Source organism: Dipteris shenzhenensis, chromosome 33 (assembly GCF_047967505.1).
Source record: "Dipteris shenzhenensis isolate YYH24624 ecotype China chromosome 33, Dip_SZ_1.0, whole genome shotgun sequence".
In the NCBI taxonomy this organism is placed as follows: domain Eukaryota; kingdom Viridiplantae; phylum Streptophyta; class Polypodiopsida; order Gleicheniales; family Dipteridaceae; genus Dipteris; species Dipteris shenzhenensis.
The window spans coordinates 18,083,683-18,106,915 of NC_141628.1; the positions used below are offsets into that span (position 1 = coordinate 18,083,683).

The 23,233-nt window shown below is 40.8% G+C and overlaps 1 protein-coding gene across 2 annotated transcripts in view; it reads left to right on the plus strand.

Annotated features, from left to right (window-relative positions):
- Nucleotides 1–11,198: 11,198 nt before the first annotated feature.
- Nucleotides 11,199–23,233, plus strand: part of LOC147879778 (purple acid phosphatase 18-like) — a 36,723-nt gene continuing 24,688 nt past the window's right edge. Inside the window, exons 1-3 of one of the 2 annotated variants that reach the window (XM_087371488.1) lie at nt 11,199–11,648; nt 16,748–17,048; nt 21,953–22,329. In XM_087371488.1, coding sequence (XP_087227614.1) covers nt 11,517–11,648; nt 16,748–17,048; nt 21,953–22,329 — 810 coding nt within the window. In that variant the 5' untranslated portion in view covers nt 11,199–11,516. Of the gene's footprint in view, nt 11,649–16,106; nt 16,377–16,747; nt 17,049–21,952; nt 22,330–23,233 lie in introns of those variants that run through there. The other variant, XM_087371487.1, reaches the window with a different exon arrangement.

Genomic DNA, 23,233 nt, shown 5'->3' on the forward strand with positions numbered 1-23,233 from the left:
AATAAGAAATAGATGTATTACAATCTAGCTGAATTTTGATTTCAATCACTCAAAAATATATACATACTCACAATTGAAAACCGTACTCACAAGGCTATAAACAACTTTTTAAATGCAATGTAAAAGAGATGGAAGGAAGAAAGAACAAACCTGGTAGGAAGAAAGAACCAACCTGATAGGAGGAAATTGTGGAAATCTCACTTTATTACTCAAACAAGCATCATTGCTAGGAATATTAGAAAGTAGGACAGTAGGACAAAGACTTGTCTTATAAGAGAAAGACTTGTCTTATATGAAACATTCTGATTATTGTTATACATGCCTTTTATTGCAATTAAAATTGGAATAGTTTCAAATTAGTTGTCATGAATTGTTTAGGAATTTTTAAAAAGGACTTGGAATTTTTCAAACTAAGAGACTCGAAGGGTTTGACATTATGTTCTCATTGGGACTTGGGGTAAAAGCTTGGTGACTTTCTTTAAGCATATGAAAAGAACCTATACATTCATGTAATGCATACTTCTAGTTTACAAGGTATGTAGTTTACAAGTATGCATGTAATGCATACTTGTACAATGTAACTACATACCTTTAGTTACAATTTGCCTTGTCAATGTGTATAGGATGCATTTTGGACTTTTCTTTTAATTAGTATAAAGGGTACTTTTTTAATGTTGGTAGGGTATTGGATGTACAATGCATATTCAATAAGGGTAATAATACTATACTTTGCCTTGATGTGTATAGGATCCATTTTTTAGTTTTTCTTTAAAAGGCATAACAGGTACTTTTCTAATGTTGTTAGGGTATTGGGTACACAATACAAGGCATACTAATTCCCTACTTAAATATATAAAGATTTAACCTTAGAAGAGCCATGAAGATTCACAGACAAAAGAAAGAAGAAAAGACACAAAACTAATAAAAATTGAATATCTAGATGGAAAGTCATCTGGTGTCTATATCAAAGTAAGGTAAGTGAATGGGATCTTAAGGGAAGGTATACCATATAGAGAAAAGGTGCAGTGGCACAAGTCAACCAAGATATTCTATTTAAATAACAAGTAAATAAGCCACAAAGTGCTCCACCTATAACCAAACTATTCATCTAGAGTCAATTCACCAAGGCTAGGCTTAAAAGCTACCTAAAGAAGGTAAGGTCCATATAAGCAAGGTTAAGTGAATAAGTGATTGCTCACAAGCTCCACATGCAAGGAGCTCCAAGAAAACTCTATTAACTATAGATACAATATCAAATATCTCTCTATCATGGAGCAAAACCAAAGCATAGTCAATTGACAAGTGTAGAAATTAGTAAGAAGATAATTCCCTTCTACAAGTTACATTATTAACAAGCCCTTCTACTAATGTGAAGTACACATGCTATCAATAAGCCCTTTTACTAGTGTAAAGTACATACACAAAACCTTTACTTTGAGTTTTACATTGCCTAGTTCAATGGGCCCTTTGGTGTATATCTCAAGGAAATGGCCTCAAGTAGAATAGTAGGTTCATCTTTGAGAAGAGATCTTAACTCATCTTTTGGAAACTGTAGGATATTACTATATCCCATCATTATATAGGTTGTATTGTGTATGTTTGTTGTCTTGAAAGTGAGGAGATATAACTAGTTTAACAAGTCTAAAGTCACCCACCCATCGAATACATGGATGCTTTGAGTGAAGTCTCATTGCTTGGTAGGATGAAGGTGTGGAACATTGTGGTGTTTGTTACTTGATTGAGGAAAGAGGTATATTTGGTAAGGCACTAACAATTCCAATTAATTCAATGCCTTTAAGGGGCCTTTGCTTGGAAGTTTTATGAGTGGTTGCCTTTGTGTTTTGGCCTTTGTAAAATGGAGTTATGGACCACATGTGCATGAGAGTTTGCCTTCTGTTTGTCTAGTTAAAGGGCACTATGTGACTATATTAGTCAAGCCCTTTATGTTGGTTTTGTTTGGTAAAGATATGTATTGTCTTTTCTTCACAATGTAAATGTTTATGGTAAGTCAAAGTTAGAATGTGAAGATCTATATTGCCCTTGCCTTCTTTATCTCAAAGGTGCCTTAGGTATGTGGCCTGCCTCTATAGCAGAGATTAAATTTTAATTTCAAATATATCATTTGGTCTATTCCTAACTCGATGTAATTTAGGTAGCTCATGCCATAAGAATCTTTATATGATGCCTATGGTAAACTTGTTGGTTTTTAAGAAGGTTTGATGAAGCCTACGTTAGTCCATCAATCTTTTTGTTTTTTTTATGAGGGCAATATTGGCACAAACCATTGGTGTGTAGTGCTTTAGAGACTACTTGAATCTTACTTGGTTTTTTTTTTAAGTTAATCATGTGTTGTAGTGGGTTTCTTAGCTCTCTATGTCTCGTCTAGCATTGAACTCTAAAAGTGCTATGGGGAGCATGATCCATGCTCATTTTATCAAGGCATTATGCGGGAGACTTGGATGGTGATTTAGTTATTTTTCACATGGTTTTAATTTTTATAATCTTATTATTTTATGGAATCTCTCTCTCAGACGAGAGAGAGAGAGAGAGAGAGAGAGAGAGAGAGAGAGAGAGAGAGAGAGAGCACTCATGCTTTCTTTATCAAGGAGTGCTATATAGGGGAAACTCACATAGTGATTTTGCACATATTTTTGGCCTTTCAAAGGGTCTTAGGGATGAGTGGATTTTTGGGGTGTGGGTTGGGAACGTGGGGGTTTGTGAGTAGTCGATCAAGTTGACCAGTTTAGTGGGGACTAGGGTTAGGCCTTAGGTTAACCCAAATAGGAATGTTTGACCCAAATAGGAACTAATTCAGACCTTACTACATTTGTTTGACCCAATTTGAAATAGGAATGTTTGACCCAAATAGGAACTAACCTAGATCTTACTAAATTTGTTTTAGTAAGTTCTTTTATTGGAAGTACTTAGTACCTACCCCCTTAGCCTTGCACAGCAAGCAGTAGAAGAGGAGTAGGAGCAACAGTAATAGATGGTGAGTGATGAAGGCGAAGGTTACAAGCAGGGCCAAAGTGGTACCGCCACCTTGCTAAAATTTAAAACTATCTTGTCCTTTTAGAAAATCTCTCTCTCTCCCCGCCCTCACTAAACAAAGAGGGTGTGCCAAAGGACGTTCATGCTCTCTTGACAATAAGGTTTCCTAAAGATGAAATTGCTTGCTACTTGTTGTAGGAACTTGCATGCTTGGGGAATGCGAACAAAGCCCAAGCCCAAATGTTACCGTAGGCAGTTACACTTGTGACAACAACTCGGTCAGCTGAGCGTGATTATATGTGCTATTGCAAATGTTCCGTAGGCAGTCACACTTGTGACGAGTTAGAGCATCAACCTGGTCACATGAGCTTGGTTATACTAGGTGCTATTACAATTAAGAGCGAATACGTAAGTTACGCTCAGATTTGCGTGTTCTAACTACTTGCATTTGTGCGATTGAGTGTTTGCGTCGAGTGTAGAGTCGTTGCCTCTTATACTGCACCGTTGCTTGTTGAAAACCCATTCCAGCAAACAGTTAGTTGGAATGTCGACTCGACAAGCAGCAAACATTCAGTTGAGAGAGGAAAAGAGAGAGGCGCTAGAGTCAGAAGTCAGGAGTCAGCACTAGGTAGTGACCAGCGAGCGACCAATTGTTTCGATTGTGAGCTTACGTTCATGTATGTATATCGCGATAATTATTTTGTTGCGAAAGATAGGAACTTGAAAAAGGAATAAAAAGAAGCTTTCCCTGAGCAAAGAAGCCGCAATGGCGATAATTTGGCTCACAGATTCTGCACATGTGAACGCTTTACTATTCGACCTTCCGACACAATCGGTGTGTTCCAAAATTTTCACTTGTGCATGTATTCGTGAATTACTTCTAGAATCCGTTAACACGAATGCAAAGTACATGCCTGGACAGTTAGCACCATCGCCCACGATCCACGACACCTGGTTGACGCCTAGCCCTCCACATCGTCTCTAACTGGCGAATTACCTATCACTTACGTCTGTCTCTGTAGCATATTCTTGTCGAACATTCCTTGTGATCCGAAAAGCTATCAGTTCCTTGCAGTCCAGATCGACGCAAGAGCGTGATGGTCCTCCTTTTCTCTGTTTCAAACTAGCTCTCGATCGTGACTCTTTAGCATGGCTTCCCTTGCTGGCTCGCTGCGACGGTTCGTACTTCACCCCGCTGTTGCCGTCCTTGCTGTAGTGGCGGGAGGATCACAGATTCCTCAACCTCGAGACTACTGCATCTCATTTGCTCGGGCCATTTTCTCCGTTTGCTACCTCTTGCACCGGACGGAAGCCGGCCCAGAACAGGTGCGAGGCGCCCTTTCTTACTTGATGATACTCTTACAAAAGAACTGCGCTTCTGGACTGACTTTTAGTACTCGAAACACGGAAATATGACTCTAAGAAGAAAGGCCTGTCTCGGGCAACTGATCGCATGTTGTGTAACAATTTACAACAGCTGTTCATTAAGATTCTCAATTTGAGTATAATCAGGGTGGATAATAGTGCCATAATGCTTGTTAACTTAAGAGCGACGTCCTGAATCGCCATCCTTATAGATTTCATACATAGTTGTATGCTTTCTAGGTTTATAGTGTAGTACAGCGTGCTTGCTCACTCCTGAGAGGCGAACGTGTTCATCTTCATGCGTTAATGTAGCTGCGCATTGGGAGCGCTTTATATTGCCCTGCCATATAAAGAAGGCGTAAATATTATTTCACTCAGTGGTGTTCCCTCTTACTCAGTAAGCTGTTTGAAACACGAAATTGCAGCGGGCGAAGATCCGGCGTAATATCTTTCGTGAGGCCGGGCAGGAAGTGCGGACACAAATTATCTGCAAAGTCCTCGAATTCCATGGGCAATCTACCGCCGATCGAAAGACGATTGCTCGCAGAAACCTTTGGCGGTTCATCTAACAAAACTCGTGTTTGTTGGCTTGACATTCAATTCTCGTCCATATCATCTATCGCCGCGCCTTACATGTCCTATTGCGGCTGCCAATCCTGAATTTCCCTCGCGTCATGTCTGAGGAAGTCCTCAATCGAAGGTAATTGGAGAGCAATAATACACTTACGAGAGGTGGAATTCTTGAAAGCTTATTTCTGGCCTAGGTCGAGCCGCCCAAAATCTGGTGTGGTTGTGAGACGTAGAAGCATGGACGTGGAGATTTGATGATGGATGGGGATTGGAGGGTGGAGGAGCTAACAGAATGCGAAGAACATTAACGTGGAATCGTCGCTACGTTATGCAGCAGGTAGCCGCCAGCCCAAGATTTAAGGAAAAAAGCATTGGACTATCAACATGGTTTAAGAGTAATGCAAGTGGTTGGAAGAGATCCAATTTGTGACCATATCTCAACATGAGTCCATTGACCTTCGATCTCTTCCTTCCTCCCAAGGCTTAACTTCCATCTCCTTCATTCCATTCCATTGACCTTCTATCTCCTCCTTCCTCCCAAAGTTGTCTCTTGTCTTTCCACCTCCTTCCCACTCAAAGCAAAGCCTACCTCTTGTCTTTCCACCTCCTCCCCTTTTCAAGCTGCCTCCATCCAAGAGCTGCTTCTTTGTGACATGTAGGAGCCTCTTCTCTTCCAAGCTGCCACGTGTCCTCTCTTTTTTTTTCTCGTGTTCGTGGTTAATAGATTAAAGATTAAAGATTTGTAGATGGAGGGAACTCCAAAGGAGTATGGAAAAGAGGGGGATGACTCTTTCCTCCCTCTCTTAAGGTCTAGGTCGGGCTAAAATCTACCTCCATCGTCCCGCGTCAAAGGCTTGGGTCAGTTGAATCACGATCTGGACCGTCGAATTAATTGCACACCTACTGAATCAGACTAACCAAATTTGATTCTGATACTTGTCATGAGAATTTGGATCTGACAGTTGTCATGAGGTGAAGCCCCTTGCCAACCCTTCGATAGCCACAAATTGTGAGAGGGAGTACTCTTTTCTCCCTCCCTCAACATTAGAGGTCGGGCGAAAGATTATCTCCACCATTCCATTTTCTCACCTTCTTTTCTAGAAGATCGCATCTACAACCCTACAAGTCAACGTCACCGTCTTGGTCATTATAGAACTTTGCAACGTCGTTGTCAACTCGAGAAGATGGTTGGAAGGCTGACCTATTCCCTCGACGTCTATGAGAAGGCCCATGGTTGGCAATTCTTTAAAAAGAAGGCTCCCTATTATCATCGCTCGCCATCTCAGTTTTTTGAAATTACCTCCCTCAACCCATTTACTAAGGACATCAAAGCCAACACACGTCACACATCCTAGCTAAGACAGTAGGAGCAGCCTAAATTTGATTGCCCTTGAGGTGTTTCTTTGTCTATAACAAACTCTTGGAGAAAAAGAGAAATTTTTTTCCAAAAAATGTAGATATATATGATATTGTATTTGGTAGGAAGTGAAAATCTATGCTTGGACAAAACTTGTCATGGAAAAAGAAGGCTCACCTTGAATTTTAGGCATTGATTGGGAGGAGCACCTCACTTTCCAAGAGATTACCACAATTCGTTCAAAGCCTTTGATGTGTGACAAATCCATTCTAAGGTTTATCTTTAATGAAAGTGATATTCTACTACTAATTTTTTCCTTTCAACGACTAGGAGGGGCCAACCAATCTATTAGATATTGTAAGAGCACTTCTAAGCAGCCAAATTTCTATGTCCCAGGTTGGTTGGATTGCCACAACTACTCCCAACCCTACGTAACCAATCTAGCAGGCTTGTTTGAGCCCCTGCATTGCAATGCCCAAGCATTATAATTAGCCTAAAGACTTTGCTCTTGATGCAATTGGTTCAAAATTCTTTGAAGTCCTCATTAAAGCCTACCGTGGAATTAGGCAAGCCTCAAAGGGCATTAGTTTTGCATCCCATTGCTGGACTTTTAGCCTTGGCAACAACGTGAGGAAGCGCTCAAATTTTTATGACCCACGTACTTAGCATGGCATAGCCACAAGAAGCAATTCCAAAATAGGGACTCTCTCTCTCTCTCTCTCTCTCTATATATATATATATATATATATATATATGTACACACACACACACACACATGCATATATTAGAACAATTTTCTAAAATTGTGGTGGTAGCTAGGTAGGCCATGCTTTTTTTTTAAATGTGGAAAATGATTGTAGCTGTGTCATGTACATGTGGCTAGATATTATGCCTCATATTTTGCATTATTTCATAGATTTGCATTGTGTTGCATTAATTTTTTATCCATTTCTTGTTGAACCGAATGTCTTATAGTTTCTTTTTGTCATAGTACACACAACAACTAATACCAAAAAAGATGTGACTCTTAATAATTTATCAATGTTTTATAGGGAAAAAAAGAATGAGTAACTAGTCTATTCAACATATTTTTGTGCCTTTTAGAGTGGGAGATAACAATATACTACCTACTAGTTGATTTTACAAATGATAATAGGATGAAACATGTTGCAAATCTAGTGGTTTACATGACTTGGGAGCCTTTAGAAAGACCCATGTGTTGAAAGTTCTAAAGGTTTTCCTAAATACTCATCCTTAGAGACATGAAATCCCAATGAAATATGCGAGTCTCTATTCATAGAGTCTCCATAAACATAAGAAAATGTAAAGATATTGGGATGAAAATGAGAAGTAGAAGAACTTTGTAGCATTGCATCTATATCTGTAATGGGTGCATGCAAATGCAAAAAAATCAATTGCAAGAGATTATGGAGATGTTGAAAAGGGTAAATCCATTGGACCATTCCACACTATTGGGCCTTAGATCAACTTATGGAGAAAAGATTAATGGAGACCTTTCATTCATCCTACCTTTTTTATGTTTCCACAATCTAACCGTTGATTCCTTTATCTACTATTTTTATGTTTTTAGTATCATCTAGCTCCACTCTTGCACTATTTCCAGCTTAGAGAAGGTTTATATTCACCCTCATTGCCTAATCCATTCATCACTTGCTAACTGTAATATATTTTATTATCATGGGTTCATGATCCAAAAAACTTCCTTCACTCAAGATTGGTATTTTCATTCTAGCAAGCCTTTTATCTTATCAATACATGAGATCTCATTTGCCTTGAATTTCTTGCCGTAATTCCTTTTGATCCTCCTTTAGCATTTTTGTGCATGTCTTTTGCAATGCCCACCTCCAATGTCCATGTTGTACAAGCTTAGCTTTCACCATCTTTTATTCCCACCCTCAAACAATGCTTCTACCTTGTAAAGATGGTATAAGTGCATGATACACCAAACCCCATGATCTCACCATACCAATACATCAACTAAATGAATAATGAAGACAAAAAAAAAAGTGACTATAGTAGTTTCCATACTTGAAGCTAAGGATGTGTCAAAACTGGTAGTATGCTGGCACTCTCTCTCTCTCTCTCTCTCTCTCTCTCTCTCTCTCTCTCTCTCTCTCTCTCTCTCTCTCTCTCTCTCTCTCTCTCTCTCCAACTATTACATTGATGGAAGTGGAGTTTCTTACCTTTGCAACTCAACTATTGCGAGGTTAATAAGCCCCGGCAATTGAAGAAAATTCTACATTTTCTTAATTAGTTGAAGGGGGAGGAGGATGAAGTGTCTGTAAGGGTGGAGTGTAGGTCCCTCCTCCTTATCCTCCCCACTTTGTCTTCCCCCTCATGTCCTTCACCTCCATCTCTTCTTTGCCCTTCACCTCCCCCTCCCTCCTTTACTTCCACTCCATTGTTCTACTCCTTGCTCACCTTAGCTTGTTGCCTATTGAATCTGTCCCCCACTCTTTCCTTTGCTTAGCCTCATCACCCCTCCAAACTCTCCCCTGCCCCTACTCTTCTCATTGACATCTACTACTTAGTTTTGGCCACTAGTGTGTTTAATGGTGGTGTGTTTTTAGAGGATGAGTTTGGGAATGTTCTTGGATTCATCTATGTATATTGGTTTTCTTGTCCAATTGAGGTCGAATTGCTCTTATATGTGTTGGCCATAGATGTAGTCATAGCATAAATATGTTGCCACATGCATGTATCGTGGGCACGGTTAACTCCAAAGCAGCTTTCATGCTCATGAAATGGAGATCCATGTTAGGTTGGTTGGTTATCCTAGAAGGGGGATGAACAATCCATGTGGGACTGGTTAGTTCAAGGCCCTGTGTGGGGGAGGTGTGGGGCTGGCCTGGATTGGCAAAACAAGGTTATCTATAGGCATAATAGATAGACCTTGAATGGGGCATATATTATATAGTTTAGGTAAACTGATTCATTGATCTGACTTGGGAACTTATCTATGCCCTCGTTGGTGGTCCTATAGACCTGGTTAAGGGTCTCCTGTAGGGCTAAGTAGCCAAAAAAAGGGAGAGGGGATTCATCCCACCTCCTCCCATAGATAGGCCCATACTCTTGTGGAATCGGCAACTACATTGCAACCTTAGATCTAGCTACCATCATCCATGCTACCAAAATCAGGCAACACTGTTTCCTATCCATCATGTCTAATATTAATTAAGCTATACTCAAACCCTGGGCAATTATGATTGAGATCGAAAGAGCAATTGCCTACCTATAATTGCACGAGCTACAGGGATGGTGCTGCCAAAATTCAAAAGGTCTGCCTACAAATTTCAAGAGCTCTCCTAGCTAAGGCAATCTCTCAAAATGATATTTTTAAGATGCTACGTTGGCATGGATGTAAGAAAGAAGAAGAAGCTAAAGGAAGGCATGAAGAGAGCATATTGAATTGTATACGCTGAGATGCGGATGGGTAATTGAAATTTTCTCTCAAGCCATGCTTGATTCCAAGTTATAGATGTCGAGTAACAAGTTTTCAAAGATCTAGGAGCCAACATTGATTCAAGGCTACATCTTTTCCCCGACTAGTGTTTCAAAAGCCACAAGGGGAAGTGTGCTCATGCAACAATTGGACAATAGATCAAGAAGTAAAGCAATATGTTCAAATTGCCACATACATATTTGAACTTGTAGCAACAAAACCTCAACCAAACAAAAACTCAAAACCATCACTTGGAGAAGGAGACAGAATTATGCAAGAGGACTAGGAGTAGGAAAGAGGGAGAGCAAAGCACTAGTAACCTAGCAGGGTTTTGGAAAGCTTCACAAAACCGAACCCATATGACAGAGAGGGGTGCAACCAAGTACCAAATGGCCGATAATGCTAGTAATGACATAGTAATTAGAGAGTAATTACTTCATTTTTATTTGACCACGATGTTTGTAATGTTAGTGAGTGCAAATGTTAACAAATTGCAAGGCCACTAACCTACAACACCTCCATGCAAAGATGGCAAGAAAGACAAAAGCCATGTGGATCCATGATATGTTCGATGATGCAAGCATTCGTGAGGGCTAAATTGACAAAATACTAGGTCAAACCACTTCATTATGTCACCCTACTCAACTTTTGTGGCACTTCATTATGTCCCCCTATTGAACTTCATTATGTCCCCCCACTTCACAGGCAAAATACTAGGTCAAACCACTTCATAGGCAAAATACTAGGTCAAACCACTTCATAAATGAGGGGAGACAATACACTTGAGGAGTTCTAAAACTATAATGGTGATATGTGATGGCCAAGGTGGTTGAGACCGTCATGAAGGATTTTTAGCACCTTGTTTTGCTTAAAAGCACACCAAGTATCCACCCAATATAATTGACAAGATAGGTTCATTTTCTTCTATAATGTTTTTTTTCACACTCATGCACGTGTAGATGCCAACACTTCATGTCTTTAAAATAGAGGAGCATCTCATCAAGATTCGAATGTGAGCAGTCAGCTTAAGTGGGCAAACGCCCAAACATTCCAAGGTGTCGTTGCTTTGCATCACAAAATGGGTTCTTTTCCTCCACATCGAGGCCCATCTCAACTATTGGTCCAAGTAGGACTAGGACCATGGCGAGGCACATGGTGTGCACCCTACCTAAGACCATAGGTGTTTGAACCACTCGCACCCAAATTCATGAATCATTGCTTCTCAAAACTGTCATTCACTTTTGGTGAATAGCCAGCCATGAGCCAGCATGATAACAACTCGCCAACAGTGGCATTGCAACTGCCAAAACATTTAGAGGAAAGGCGTCGTCCAATTGCTGCCTCAGACCGGTACGTCGACCATCTGAATTAGGGGGTAGTCACTAGCTAATGATCAGGATAAGGAGCCTTACAGTCACTGACTCTAGCCATGATGGCGATCAGAACTCACGGGAGTTCACAAAAGCTACTTTCGACTGTCAAAGAGCGTGGCGTTGTGTATAGAAGACACGTTTGATGAGTAGGTACTAGGTAGAACTTCAGAAGTGCTGCTCTCGAAATTTGTGATAGTGGGGTGGGTGCCGAAAGTGATCGGCGTTCTTGGGATGATTTCTATAGTTGGTGCAGAACAGAGTAGCTAAACGAATTGTGCTTCGTTCGGAAATCATCCCCAGTCTCTCTTTCCTACTCATAGCAGCGTTACTTAACGCCGCGATAAGCTCAGCATCCTGTGCTAGCTTTCGCCATTTCGTTGCACCAGCTGCAAGGAGGATGCCTTCGCCTTTCAACCAAATGCGGTTCCCTTCACCGTGGTACCACTTTCTCGTCGCCGCCATTGTCGTCAGTTTTGGAATGCCGATGATTGCTGGTTCGTTTGCCAGCTCTTCCAACTCTCCTGAGCAGGTTCTTCCCTCTCGTCTTACTTTTACCGAAATCTTGCTCATGGTTTTCCTTCTTGCGATTACTGTGCTTCATAGGTGGCTAGCTTCTCCTACTAGCTGTCCGGCGTAATGTTGATCCGTAGGTCCCAATATTATTTCGAATTATCACGATAGATTTTTGCAACAAGCAATTTTTGTGTAGAAATGAGACGTTTCATATCTACTTTCATTCTAGCCCCTGGAACTTACAAGTTTGTGAGCTATTAACAAAATTAAATGCAGCATAGAGATGATGTAAACTATAAATCCAGTACATTAGGAGTACGGTTTCCAAGGAATTGTAAAGCTGAATGGCAAGGTAGCAACTTTTTTTAAAGCTAGACTACATAGTGAATTTAAATTTCTAAGGATGCTACTCTACTAGTTATTAAAGCATTCTCGAGTCCCAATTTGGGACCCTATTCTTCTCAAACAAGTCCATGTGCATAGTCATCTTCGATAATTTAAGATTTCCTTGTTGTATATCATACACGCTCCCATGAGCATCTCCCAAAAACATTCAAACTCGGACTACTTGCAATGAGTGTTGAATATTAAAGGGCTTGAGAGGGAACATATTTTTATTGGGTGTGCTCATGCAATCCATCAAATGAGCATAAATCCATCAATGCCATCTACGCACATCCAAAAGGTATAATAGCAAAAAATAAAGGTAGTGGTCTTCATTTATGGTTTGAGTTTACTCTTCATATTTTCAATGACTCGTGTGAGCTGTGCATCATAGTTATTAGCATGCCATATAAGAAAGCATGCATTTTTTCTTGAGTGAGCCTCCTCCCTCTGATAGCACATAACTATATATTTTATTGGAGGGCCCTAGTCCCATGGATTCCAAATGTAAAATTAGACTTAAAGGGGAGTAATGCTTGTCTTTACCCTAAAAAATATTCTCTGTGTCCAAGTGGGAACAAGGCTTACCAATCAATGCCTAAGTGTCCCCCATTAGGAGAGGTGCTTGATTCAATCAGGTGTAGTCCCATGGATTATGTGAACTCGAATTAAGTGGGAGCAATATTTGTCTTTACCCAAAAAAATATTCTCTGTATCCAAGTGGGAACAAGGCTTACTGATCGAGGCCCAAGTGTCCCCTATATGAGAGTTACTTGATTCAATCACCTTGTTACATGTAGATATTTCATTGAGATAATGTTTTAGCTAAGGGACCCATGCTTGTAGCTAAGGATGTACTCTATAGAGTAGGTTTTGAATTAATTAAGAATGCAATAACCATTGTACAAGGTATTGATGTTTCTATATAATTTTGGTCTTCACAACCTCAAACCTGTAATACATTGAGCATGCAATGTACCCCTTGCTATAGCCCACAAAGACCCCAAGTTTATACATCCTTCTCATCCAGCTTGTAGTCACTTTCCATGGTACACACAGTGCTATAGATTGTAGATTATAGACTTTAGGTTGTGGATCATTGCTCTTGTATGCTCTACAAACTCAATCTTTGTCTCTGCATCCTCCTCCCATCCCTTACAAAGTGAACATACCTTACGTGTCTAAATTTTTTTTCTATATGGCACAACGTGCTGGTTCTCATGCCTCCTCATGCCATACTTATGGTACATGAATAGTACCACGAGGGTACCACCTTGATCTATGGATTCCATATTCCCAGCATGCAAATGGTAACATTTCTCAAATCCCCCACTATGACACCTCACTTGCTGTCTAAATGGGAAGCCTAGACTGTTATGAGATTTAATGTTATATGACATGTTACTATGTCAGGCATTGTAAAATGCTCTTATCATACAATGAATAGATATTATTTTGGGAAAGGTAGCAGCGGGGTGATTAGTAGGCCGTTTGAGTCAATGAGTTAGTACTCTTTGGAGCCATGTATGATGTCATACATGCATTGTATTTGTTTTGGCTCAAGAATGTGGGATCATGATTCTTAATCTATGTTAAGAGTTACATAATCTGAGCACATCTTACTAGGAAGGTTGGTGCTCTCCTAGGGAATAACTACGCAAATGCTATGGTGAGCAATGAGCTTGTAATGCCCCCAATAAGGTTTAAGTTGCATTGGTAGTTTGCTAAAACCACATCCTCCATTGGCTACATCATTGATGCACATCATTAGTTGCTAAAACTAGCACATGAGCATCCATAGGTGAACCCAAAACTAGCAAACGAATTTTACTATACCCCATTATGTTGAAGTGGAGGGTGCCATCCGGACTCAATGCTTCATGAAGTAGACCCCACTTGACATCGTCCTTGCTCCTCAAGTTTACGACTCACTTCTAGCTACCTATCTTAATCCCCCTTGCTTTGCAAATATTCTTCCCTGGTGGCTCTCACATTATTCCTCCATTAGTTTGGAGATCTATACGTCCTATCTACCTATTCTAAAGGCCTTAATCTCAATTGATGATTCCATACATATAACTTGGCCTAAGGTGAAACCTAATTGAAAGGCCTTTATTTTAAGAAATCCAATTGATATATATGGTGAAAAGGTGGAGATAGCCCAATTAAGCTAAGGTCAAAGGGACAACTTAAAACATTCATGCAAAGGGGCAATTCGAACTCAGCATGTCCTTTACCCATGCATATGGTCTTTCCACTGTAGGCTACATAAGATGGTATGAAATGTGTGTGTATATAAAATTTTTATTTATGTGTGCGTGTGTAAAATTTATATTCATATAGTAGCATTGCCTGCTTAGAGGGAGTGCTACAGTGGAGGATTAAAGCCCCTTTTGTGAATTTCCACGTGCAATTTTTTAAATAAACAAATTAAGTTTGTTTCAAATAGCCAATTGATTAACGGAGATCATCTTACAAAAATTGCCTTTTGATAGCCCAAAAAATCATAAAAGCACTTTGCTTTATGAGGCAGTGCTTGTGCACTCTTGTTAAAGGGCTTTTAAAAGTTTTCATAAACCTCACCTTCACCTGGGGCTTGTGCACTCTTGTTAAAGGGCTTTTAAAAGTTTTTATAAACCTCACCTTCACTCGGGGCTCCCAACCCCGCACTAGTGGGCATAAGGTCCCTAGTTGACAGGCTCTTTTGAATTTTGAAGAAAAAAACATTATGATATTTAACATTAATATTAACATTATTATATTTTGTCAATGGTTGCACTTTAAAGATGTTAAGGATGGATAATAGCTGAGATCTGTAGAAAGTGGATAAGGGATGTTCCTAGAGATAGAACAAATGCCTGGATGATAAGATTGAGAAGAGTATGGAATGCTACCCCATCGTTTAAGTATAATCTGTTGCTATGGAGGTATTGGTTGGCAAGTTACCTGTGAACATAAGGGTGGCCAAGTGGAACTCGAAGGTCTCACCATTCTGTGTGTTTTGCAAATCAAGGGAGGAGAGTATAAAGCATGTGTTGTGGGAATGCCCTGATGTACTATTGTTCTGGAAAAGGACTACTTGTTGGTTCAGTTGAATGCACACTAATTAAGATGGAAGGTTGCTCTGCTAGGAGATAAGGAGGGAATGAATGATACTCTGTGGAAGATTTGGTAGATTATTAGAGCTGTTGTCATTAGTTGCATATGTTGACTTTTCAAAAACATGTTAGGTTAGAGGTGGTCCCAAGGTTTAGAAGCATCTTTGAGGATGGTTTTTAAGAGCTGAAGGATGGAATCTTTTCGCATTGTAAGTCATAAAGTTGAGGAGTGTATGAAACCCTTGTAATTGTTTCACTCGAGACTGACACAAGTTTCACACCACTCCGTCGGACATGGAGGAAGAAAATGGAGAGGAAGTGGTCGTGATCTGGTGGACACAATTTAAAAATTTAATGCCTGCTCCAGTTCAACTCCCAACCAGTGCGATTTTGTGCCTCTTTCTTCTACTCGCCCAAGTAGCTGGGCGGCTATCAAGGGCTGCCCCTCTTTTTCTTTCTCCATGTCTGGGCTTGGCTCATCTATTGGACCACGGAAAACTAGGAACTTGCCCACCATTTTTCATCCATGTCCGGTGGGATGGTGTGAACCCACCCTGAATTGTTTTTGAGGGATTTGCGCCACTTGGTAGAAATCTAGAGTCTCCTCTCTCTCCACGTTTTTAGCCACCTCCTCTCCTCTTCTCTGTCTCTCTCTCTCTCTCTCTCTCTCTCTCTCTCTCTCTCCGAATGGCAAGACCTTCCATCGGTAGAACCCTTGAGGGACTACAAAGCCAGTTTTGTGTCGATCTTCTGGTCGAAGCCCGATTTGCCAGAAGCTTGCCTTCAGATCAAACTTGCATCATTCGAGAGAAAGGAAGAGAGGGAGTATGGACTCAGAGGGAGGGGCGAGAAAGAAGAGAGAGAGAGAGAGAGAGAGAAGAGGAGAGGAGGGGGCTAAAAATGTGGAGAGAGAGGAGACTCTAGATTTCTACCAAGTGGCACAAATCCCTCAAAAAAATGAGCTTCTCAATGCCATCTGCTTTACTTAGGCCTCCATTTATGGCAGGCAGAATGGTTTCTTGGGCAAGTGACAAGTGTCAAGCAGGGCGGAAATACCGCTCTCAGTGTTTTCGTCTTGTGTGTGTGTGTGTGAGAGAGGGGATGCTGTAGCTCCTGGGAGATCGGCTATGGTCCTTCAGAGTTTGAGTGGGTGGGGTTTTTTAGCCCTCCTGCTTTCTTTATTCGGACATGGCCGCCCCTCCCTTCGATCGCATCTCTTCTTCAACAATTTCTCCATCGAAAAGAGCAATGCCCCGCTTCAGGTCCGTGTATCGCACCTTAATCTGTTCCGGCTTTATGAACGATCTCTCGGTTTCGCCTAATCTATTGTACAACTACAGCTCTAATTTCGCAAGCCGTGGTGAAGTGTCGCCGAATTAGAAGACCAATTAGCTGATATGACATCTGGTCCTCAATCTTTCTAGATGGCGTGGGATTGTCATAATCGATGCATAAGTTTCTTTAGATCATTTAATTAATAATTTAATAATGTTCTCGTTTGTTGTATGGAATCTGGATCGTGTTATGTGTTCCAGTTCTGTGAATTCCTGTAGAAAGAAGTAGAAACTAAATATTCAAGCTGAGAGAGAGAGAGAGAGAGAGAGAGATTGAACATTGTTCTTGACTTTTGTAGGTCCATATCTCCTTAGCAGGGCCAAATCACATCCGGGTCTCTTGGGTCACAGCTAGCTCTTCCGCTCCTTCTAGGGTAGAATATGGGAAAATATCAGGAGTTTATGATTCGGTCGCAGATGGGAATGGTGATGCCTACAGCTATATATTCTACAAATCTGGTCAGATTCACAATGTTGTGTTGGGGCCCTTAGAGTCAAACACACTTTATTACTACAGGTGTGGGGGCGCAGGTTCAGAGTACAGTTTCAAAACGCCACCTTCTGCTGGTCCAGAAGTTCCCATTACTTTTGCAGTTGCTGGTAAGATTCGTTTACCTCTCTTTGGTGGTGGCCAAATGAGGGCAAGATTCCAGGCAGAAATTTGTAGAACCCAGTCTTGCTGCAAAGGAGTCACAGATATGGTAATTGCTTGAGACATAAGAGAGATTGGAATCAAATGAGAGGTGGAAGGCTATTCCTCATGGTGTCTTTAGCTACCCAAAACCTTCAACTAAGTAAAAATATGCAACTAAATTTTGAGTACACTAATTCAATAGCCATGGACATGATACTTGTCGCAGGACAGTCCGCTAAGGATTGAAGTACAGTTCTCTTGGCTTAGTTATGATACTTGTCCGCAGGACATTCCAACATAGGATTTAAGTAACTTCTCTGGCTTAGTCATATCTTCTCTTTTAGGTCGCTGGAATTTGTGTTGAACAGACAGGGATGATCAACTCCTTTCTAGCTCTAGAGGCAGCTGGTGTTTGAAACACACTAGACACGTGAAAGTAATTAATGGAGTCCGTAAGTCAAATCTTTTTTTCAAATATGCAAAATTTTCCTATCCATCTAGTTGGCCCACCATTAGAGACGTCATCTTCCAACCAGCCATTTTCTCCCAGTATTGTTGGCCTGTAGATGCTACCCGTTTTCCTGATTGCAATGAAATGGTTAGCTCCTTTTGCAGCTCACTGATCTCTTTGATTATATCCTTTGGTGATGTGTCTTTTCTCAAATTTAGCTCAGCCTTAAGCTTAAAAAGCTGTCTTTGCGTTCTACACACCTAAATTTAGGAAAGGCTTGTACCTCTTAGCTTTCCTTAGCCTATGGCTCATAAACGGCCAATCACAAAGAAGAAATCCCTTTCTTCTTCTGCCTTCTATAGCTGCCAGCCAGCATCTGACAAATCACAATCAACTTGTTGTGTTTAGCAGCCAAATGAGCTACAGGCAGCGCTGTCAATACCCGTACACCCAAGTCTAACCGTCCATATTGCTACAAGACCTTTTGTTTTGCCCTTATCTTGTAGGTCTTCATGGTTGGCTTACACTATCCTCAAGCGCTTAAGATTTCAGCCAAAACCCTTCTTTCCCAGTTGTCTTATGAAAGAGCATATTTGTGTTGCGTCATCCACAGACATTGCAAAGGATGCTATTCCTTCGAAAGCATCTCATAGAGACGAATCAAAAAATACCCACATCACATGAGCACACAATATTTCAAGTCTTGGCTGTGATTCCAATACAAAGGCTTTGGCCTGCGGGTACTAACGTTGAGTAGGAGTCTACTGCCATGGCAAATTAAACAAATAGGGGTCATTAGGTGGCAGGACCTCTTTGGGATGAGCTAGCAAGTTCACTACCTAGCCATATGTTCAGTACCTCAAACTACCCCCAAGCTTGAGGCACTACAATGAGACTTTTGTTCCTATGGCTAGAATGAAGAAGATTTGGATGAACATAGCTTTTGCAGCACATCGCTTGAGGCCCATCTACCAAATAGATGAGAAGTCGATGTTTTTGAATTGGAACTTGGAGGAGGAATTCTAGGCCAGCCACAAGGATATCATTTTCAACATTAGGAAAGGTGTGTAGACTTCACAAAGCATTGTAGGGGCTGAAAGAAGACTCAAGAGCTAGGTATCAGAGAATCCATGATTTACTTAATGAGGCCATTCTCATGTGATTGTTCATCGAATACTATCTGTATGTCATTTTAAAGGCTGCAAAAGGAAGACAGTTTTTCTCTAAGCTGGTTACTTCTAGTTATGAGAGCATAAGCTGAGCTTTGCTTACTAACTTATTTTTATTTTATGGCTTCTTGAAACCCCCTTCTTCCCTTGTCTCTTTCTTTCTCTTATTTTTCATTTGTTCATTTTACACTAAACAAATAAATTAAAATTTAAGATGGGATATATTAATGGGTGATCACATCTACTCAAGGAGGTGTTTGAGATGACTGAACTGGATCTTCATTTTTCACTGTCTAGAGGTTCTGCAAAGATTCAAGATGGAGAATTGGTCACCCGGGCAAGCTGATTAATGACGATACATTCTTAGGCATTGGATCCTACTTAATATCAACAATAGTGGTCGAGAGTTGGTGGGTAGTCTGATCTATTTGACCATTTCTAGGTCGAACGTCAGTTTTTCGCTGGGGTCCATCATGCCAATTTCATGCAAGTCAAGGGGTGAATCATTGAAAGGCCGACATGACCTACTTAGCTATCTTAAAGGAAAGATTGGTATTCGATCGCTTATCAGATAGCCTTGGGTGGTCACTCATCTCATGGTTAGCACAATGTTTGTGCTTTCTTTGATAGGAGTAGTACAGAGTGGTGTGCACGCCAGCCTCTGAGTTTGTGTGTCGCAGTGGGCCCTAGAGGATATGGATGCTGTGATCCTTTGTGACAATCAAAGTTGCATGGTGATTGCCAAGAGAATGGTGTTTCATGCCTGAAGGAAGCCCATTAAGGTCCCGTACCATTCCTCAGTTGGTTCAGGACAAGCAGATGGAGCTTGCTCACTGCTCGACGGCAGAGAACACTTCAATGTCTTCCGTAAGGCTCTTCCTAGAGATGGGATGTAGAAGCTGAACATAAGGATGGGTGTGAACCCACAAACCGGTCATTGAGAGGGATGTAGAAAAAGGGAAATACCCTATCTGTGAGCCCCCATATGAGGTGGACAAAAGGATATTACATAAGGATAGGAGGGAAAATATATGTATATAGAGTCCTAGTGGGTCTTGTGCAGGTACAAGACTTTTTGCTACAAGACTTTTTGTTCTGCCGTTATTGCTATATAACCCTTGCAGGTCTTCATGCTTGGCCTACACTATCTTCAAGCGCTTAAGCTTTCAGCCAAAACCCTTGTTTCCCAGTTGCCTTACGACAAAGCTTATTCAGGTTGTGTCATCCATAGTCATTGGAAAAGATGCTATTCCTTCAAAAGCATCTCATAGAGAGGAATCACAAAATACCCGCATCACGTGATCCAGCAAAATCCTTACTATTTCAAGTCTTGGCTGTGATTCCAATATAAAGGCTTTGGCCTGCTGATTCCAATATAAAGGCTTTGGCCCTGCGGGTACTAACGTTGAGTAAGAGTCTACCGCCATGGCAAATTAAACAAATAGTGGTCATTAGGTGACAGGACCCCTTTGGGATGAGCTAGTGAGTTCACCCCTAGCCATATGTCCAGTACCTGAAAGCAACCCCAAGCCTGAGGCACTACAATGAGACTTTTGTTGCTATGGCTAGGATGACAAAGATTTGGACGGTCATAGTCTTTGCAGCACATTGCTTCGGGCCCATCTACCAAATAAATGGGAAGTCGACGTTTTTGAATTGGAACTTGGAGGAGGAATTCCAGGCCAGCCACAAGGATATCGAATTCCAACATGATTTTGGTCTTTAGAACAACAAAAATTTGAATTTGTACGATTGGATATATTCTAGTCTTACAAAGGTATATATATAAGAAGCTGTGTAGACTTCACAAAGCATTGTACAGGCTGAAAGAAGACTCAAGAGCTAGGTATCAGAGGATCGATGATTTACTTAATGAGGTTGTTCTCAGTTGATTGTTCATCGAATGCTAACTGTATCTCATTTTAGAAGCTGCAAAAGGAACACGATTCTTCTCTATGCTGGTTACTTATGAGAGCATAAGCTGAGCTTTGCTTATTAACTTATCTTTATTTTATGGCTTCTTTAAAACCCCTTCTTCCCTTCTTTTTTCTTTTGGTCATTTTACACCAAAAAAATAAATTGAAATTTTTTCCAGGAAAAGTACTCTCTAGAGGTTCTGCAAAGATTCAAGGTGGAGAATCTGTCACCCCTGCTGAAGTTAGGGGCAAGCTGATTAATGAGCATACATTCTTAGTTGTTGGATCCTACCTAATATCAACATTTGTGGTCAAGAGTTGGTGGTAGTCTGATCGATTTGACCATTTCTTGGTCGGACGTCAGTTTTTCACTGGTGTCCATCATGCCAATTTTTATCCAAGTCAAGGGGTGAGTCATTGAGAGGCTGACATGACCTACTTAGGTATCTTAAAGGCAAGATTGGTATTGGACCACTTATCAGAGTTACTACCTTGGGTGGTCACTCATCTCATGGCTCGGCACGATGTTTGCTCTTTATTTGATAGTAGTAGTACAGAGTGGTGTGCACACGAGCCTCTGAGTTTGTGTGTCTGAGTGGGCCCTAGAGGACATGGATGCTCTTCTCGATGATGCGATAGTGATCCTTTCTGACAACCAAAGTTGCATTGTGATATCCAAGAGAACAATGTTTCATGCATGAAGGAAGCCCATTAAGGTTCAGTACCATCCCTCAGTTGGTTCGGGACAAGCAGATGGAGCTTGCTGACTGGTCGACGGTAGAGATTGGATGGAGAATTTCAACATAAGGATAGGTGTGAGCCCATAAACCGGTTCTTGAGAGGGGATGTAGAAAAAGGTAGATGGCCATGGAGGACTTGGATATGTGAAACTAGAAGACCCGAGTCCTGTAGGGTATCCCTTGCAGGACTTTTGGGAGCTCTGAGGGCTATTGCACAGCTATGAGGCAGGATTGGCTCCCCATAGTGCTCACCTTGAGGATACGTGGCCCTCTCTTGGGCTCTGACATGCAGTTCTATTATTAATTTTATTCAGCTGGAATCTGACACGGATATGCCACTTTCATGTTCCTTTTTCTTAATAGAATATTTACCCTCCAGTCCCCAATATCTGAATGAACAGGGTGCTGCAACTAATACTAATTTTGCAAAGATTCTTATGATTCTATTCTGTTAACTTTTGAAGTATGTTCTTCAAGTACATTCTCATGTTTCTTGAGCTATCTTGAAATAATTTGGAGTAAGGTCAAGGGGAACAAGAGGTCAAGTAGGAAGCACCTTAATCATGTGGGATTATAATATGTGCTTTGAAACAGGTGATCTTGGACAGACAGACTGGACAACCTCAACACTAAGTCACATTCGGCAGTCAAATCATGACGTGTTCATACTTCCGGGTGATCTATCATATGCAGATTATTATCAGCCACTATGGGATTCTTTCGGAAAACTTGTTGAGCCATTAGCAAGCACGCGCCCATGGATGGTAACACAAGGAAATCATGAGATGGAAGAGATTCCTTTGGTAGTTGATTCCTTTAGATCTTACAATGCTCGATGGCAAATGCCATATAAAGAGAGTGCTTCGGATTCAAACCTCTATTACTCTTTTGAAGTTGCTGGTGTGCATGTCCTCATGCTGGGATCGTATGCTGATTGCAGCCGAGACTCTAATCAGTACAAATGGCTCCAGGTAAGTTACATAAAGGTTTCTTCTATTACTAATGTCCCATAATGCTCCTTTCATTCCTTTCTTTATACAATATACTTGCCTACATTTGTGTGCATGCATCTGTGTTTACATATGCATATGTAGGTATTAAATGTCTGAAGCAGATCAAGGCATATGTACATGGAAATTTATGCTCGCTTTGCTATTAACTTGCTGTCTGGATATATCTTTCTTGGTGTCGCAGGCTTCTATGGAATTTTCAAACTGTACATGGTCTGTCTTTTCATAAATTGTATGTGTATGCTATTTGGATACTAGTTTAGGATTCCCAATGTTTTTAAGTGGTATACACTGTATGTCCAGACTTATTCCTTTGATGATGTATAATCTCTGCTCTGTTTTGACGTGAATTTCTATTCTGGATCTACCTCAAAACTGTGTTAAGTCCATAGTTGGAACCAGACGCGTATGGTTACCCCAACTGTCACCGGCCTTTGGAATCCCCAATGGGTGGTAGATTCAATTAATGAGCAATTAACAGAAGTTATAGTGAACATCTGAAACTGCCGTGCAGGCATCATGAACATCAGGATTATACTGACATGTAACCAAGAAAGCCCAATGCGGGTCTTGTGCAAAATTAGCTGACTCATGTCGAGATCTTTTGCTCTAGAAGAACCAGATAATGCAAGACCAGACTCTTTCTTCTTTTTTTCAGATGCAACCCGCTTCTTGCATTCAGAAATATCATGCCCAGGTTTTCTGGAATAGTTACATCTCTTCTTCTTTTCGTTATCCCTTGAAAAAGAGGCACCATTTGTCATCAGCCCCAAGCATCCCAAAAAGGTCATCTTTGTTGCTAGCCATTGATGCAAATAGAGAAGCAGTATCACAATGGACAAAGGCAAAGAAGAGATGCAACTCT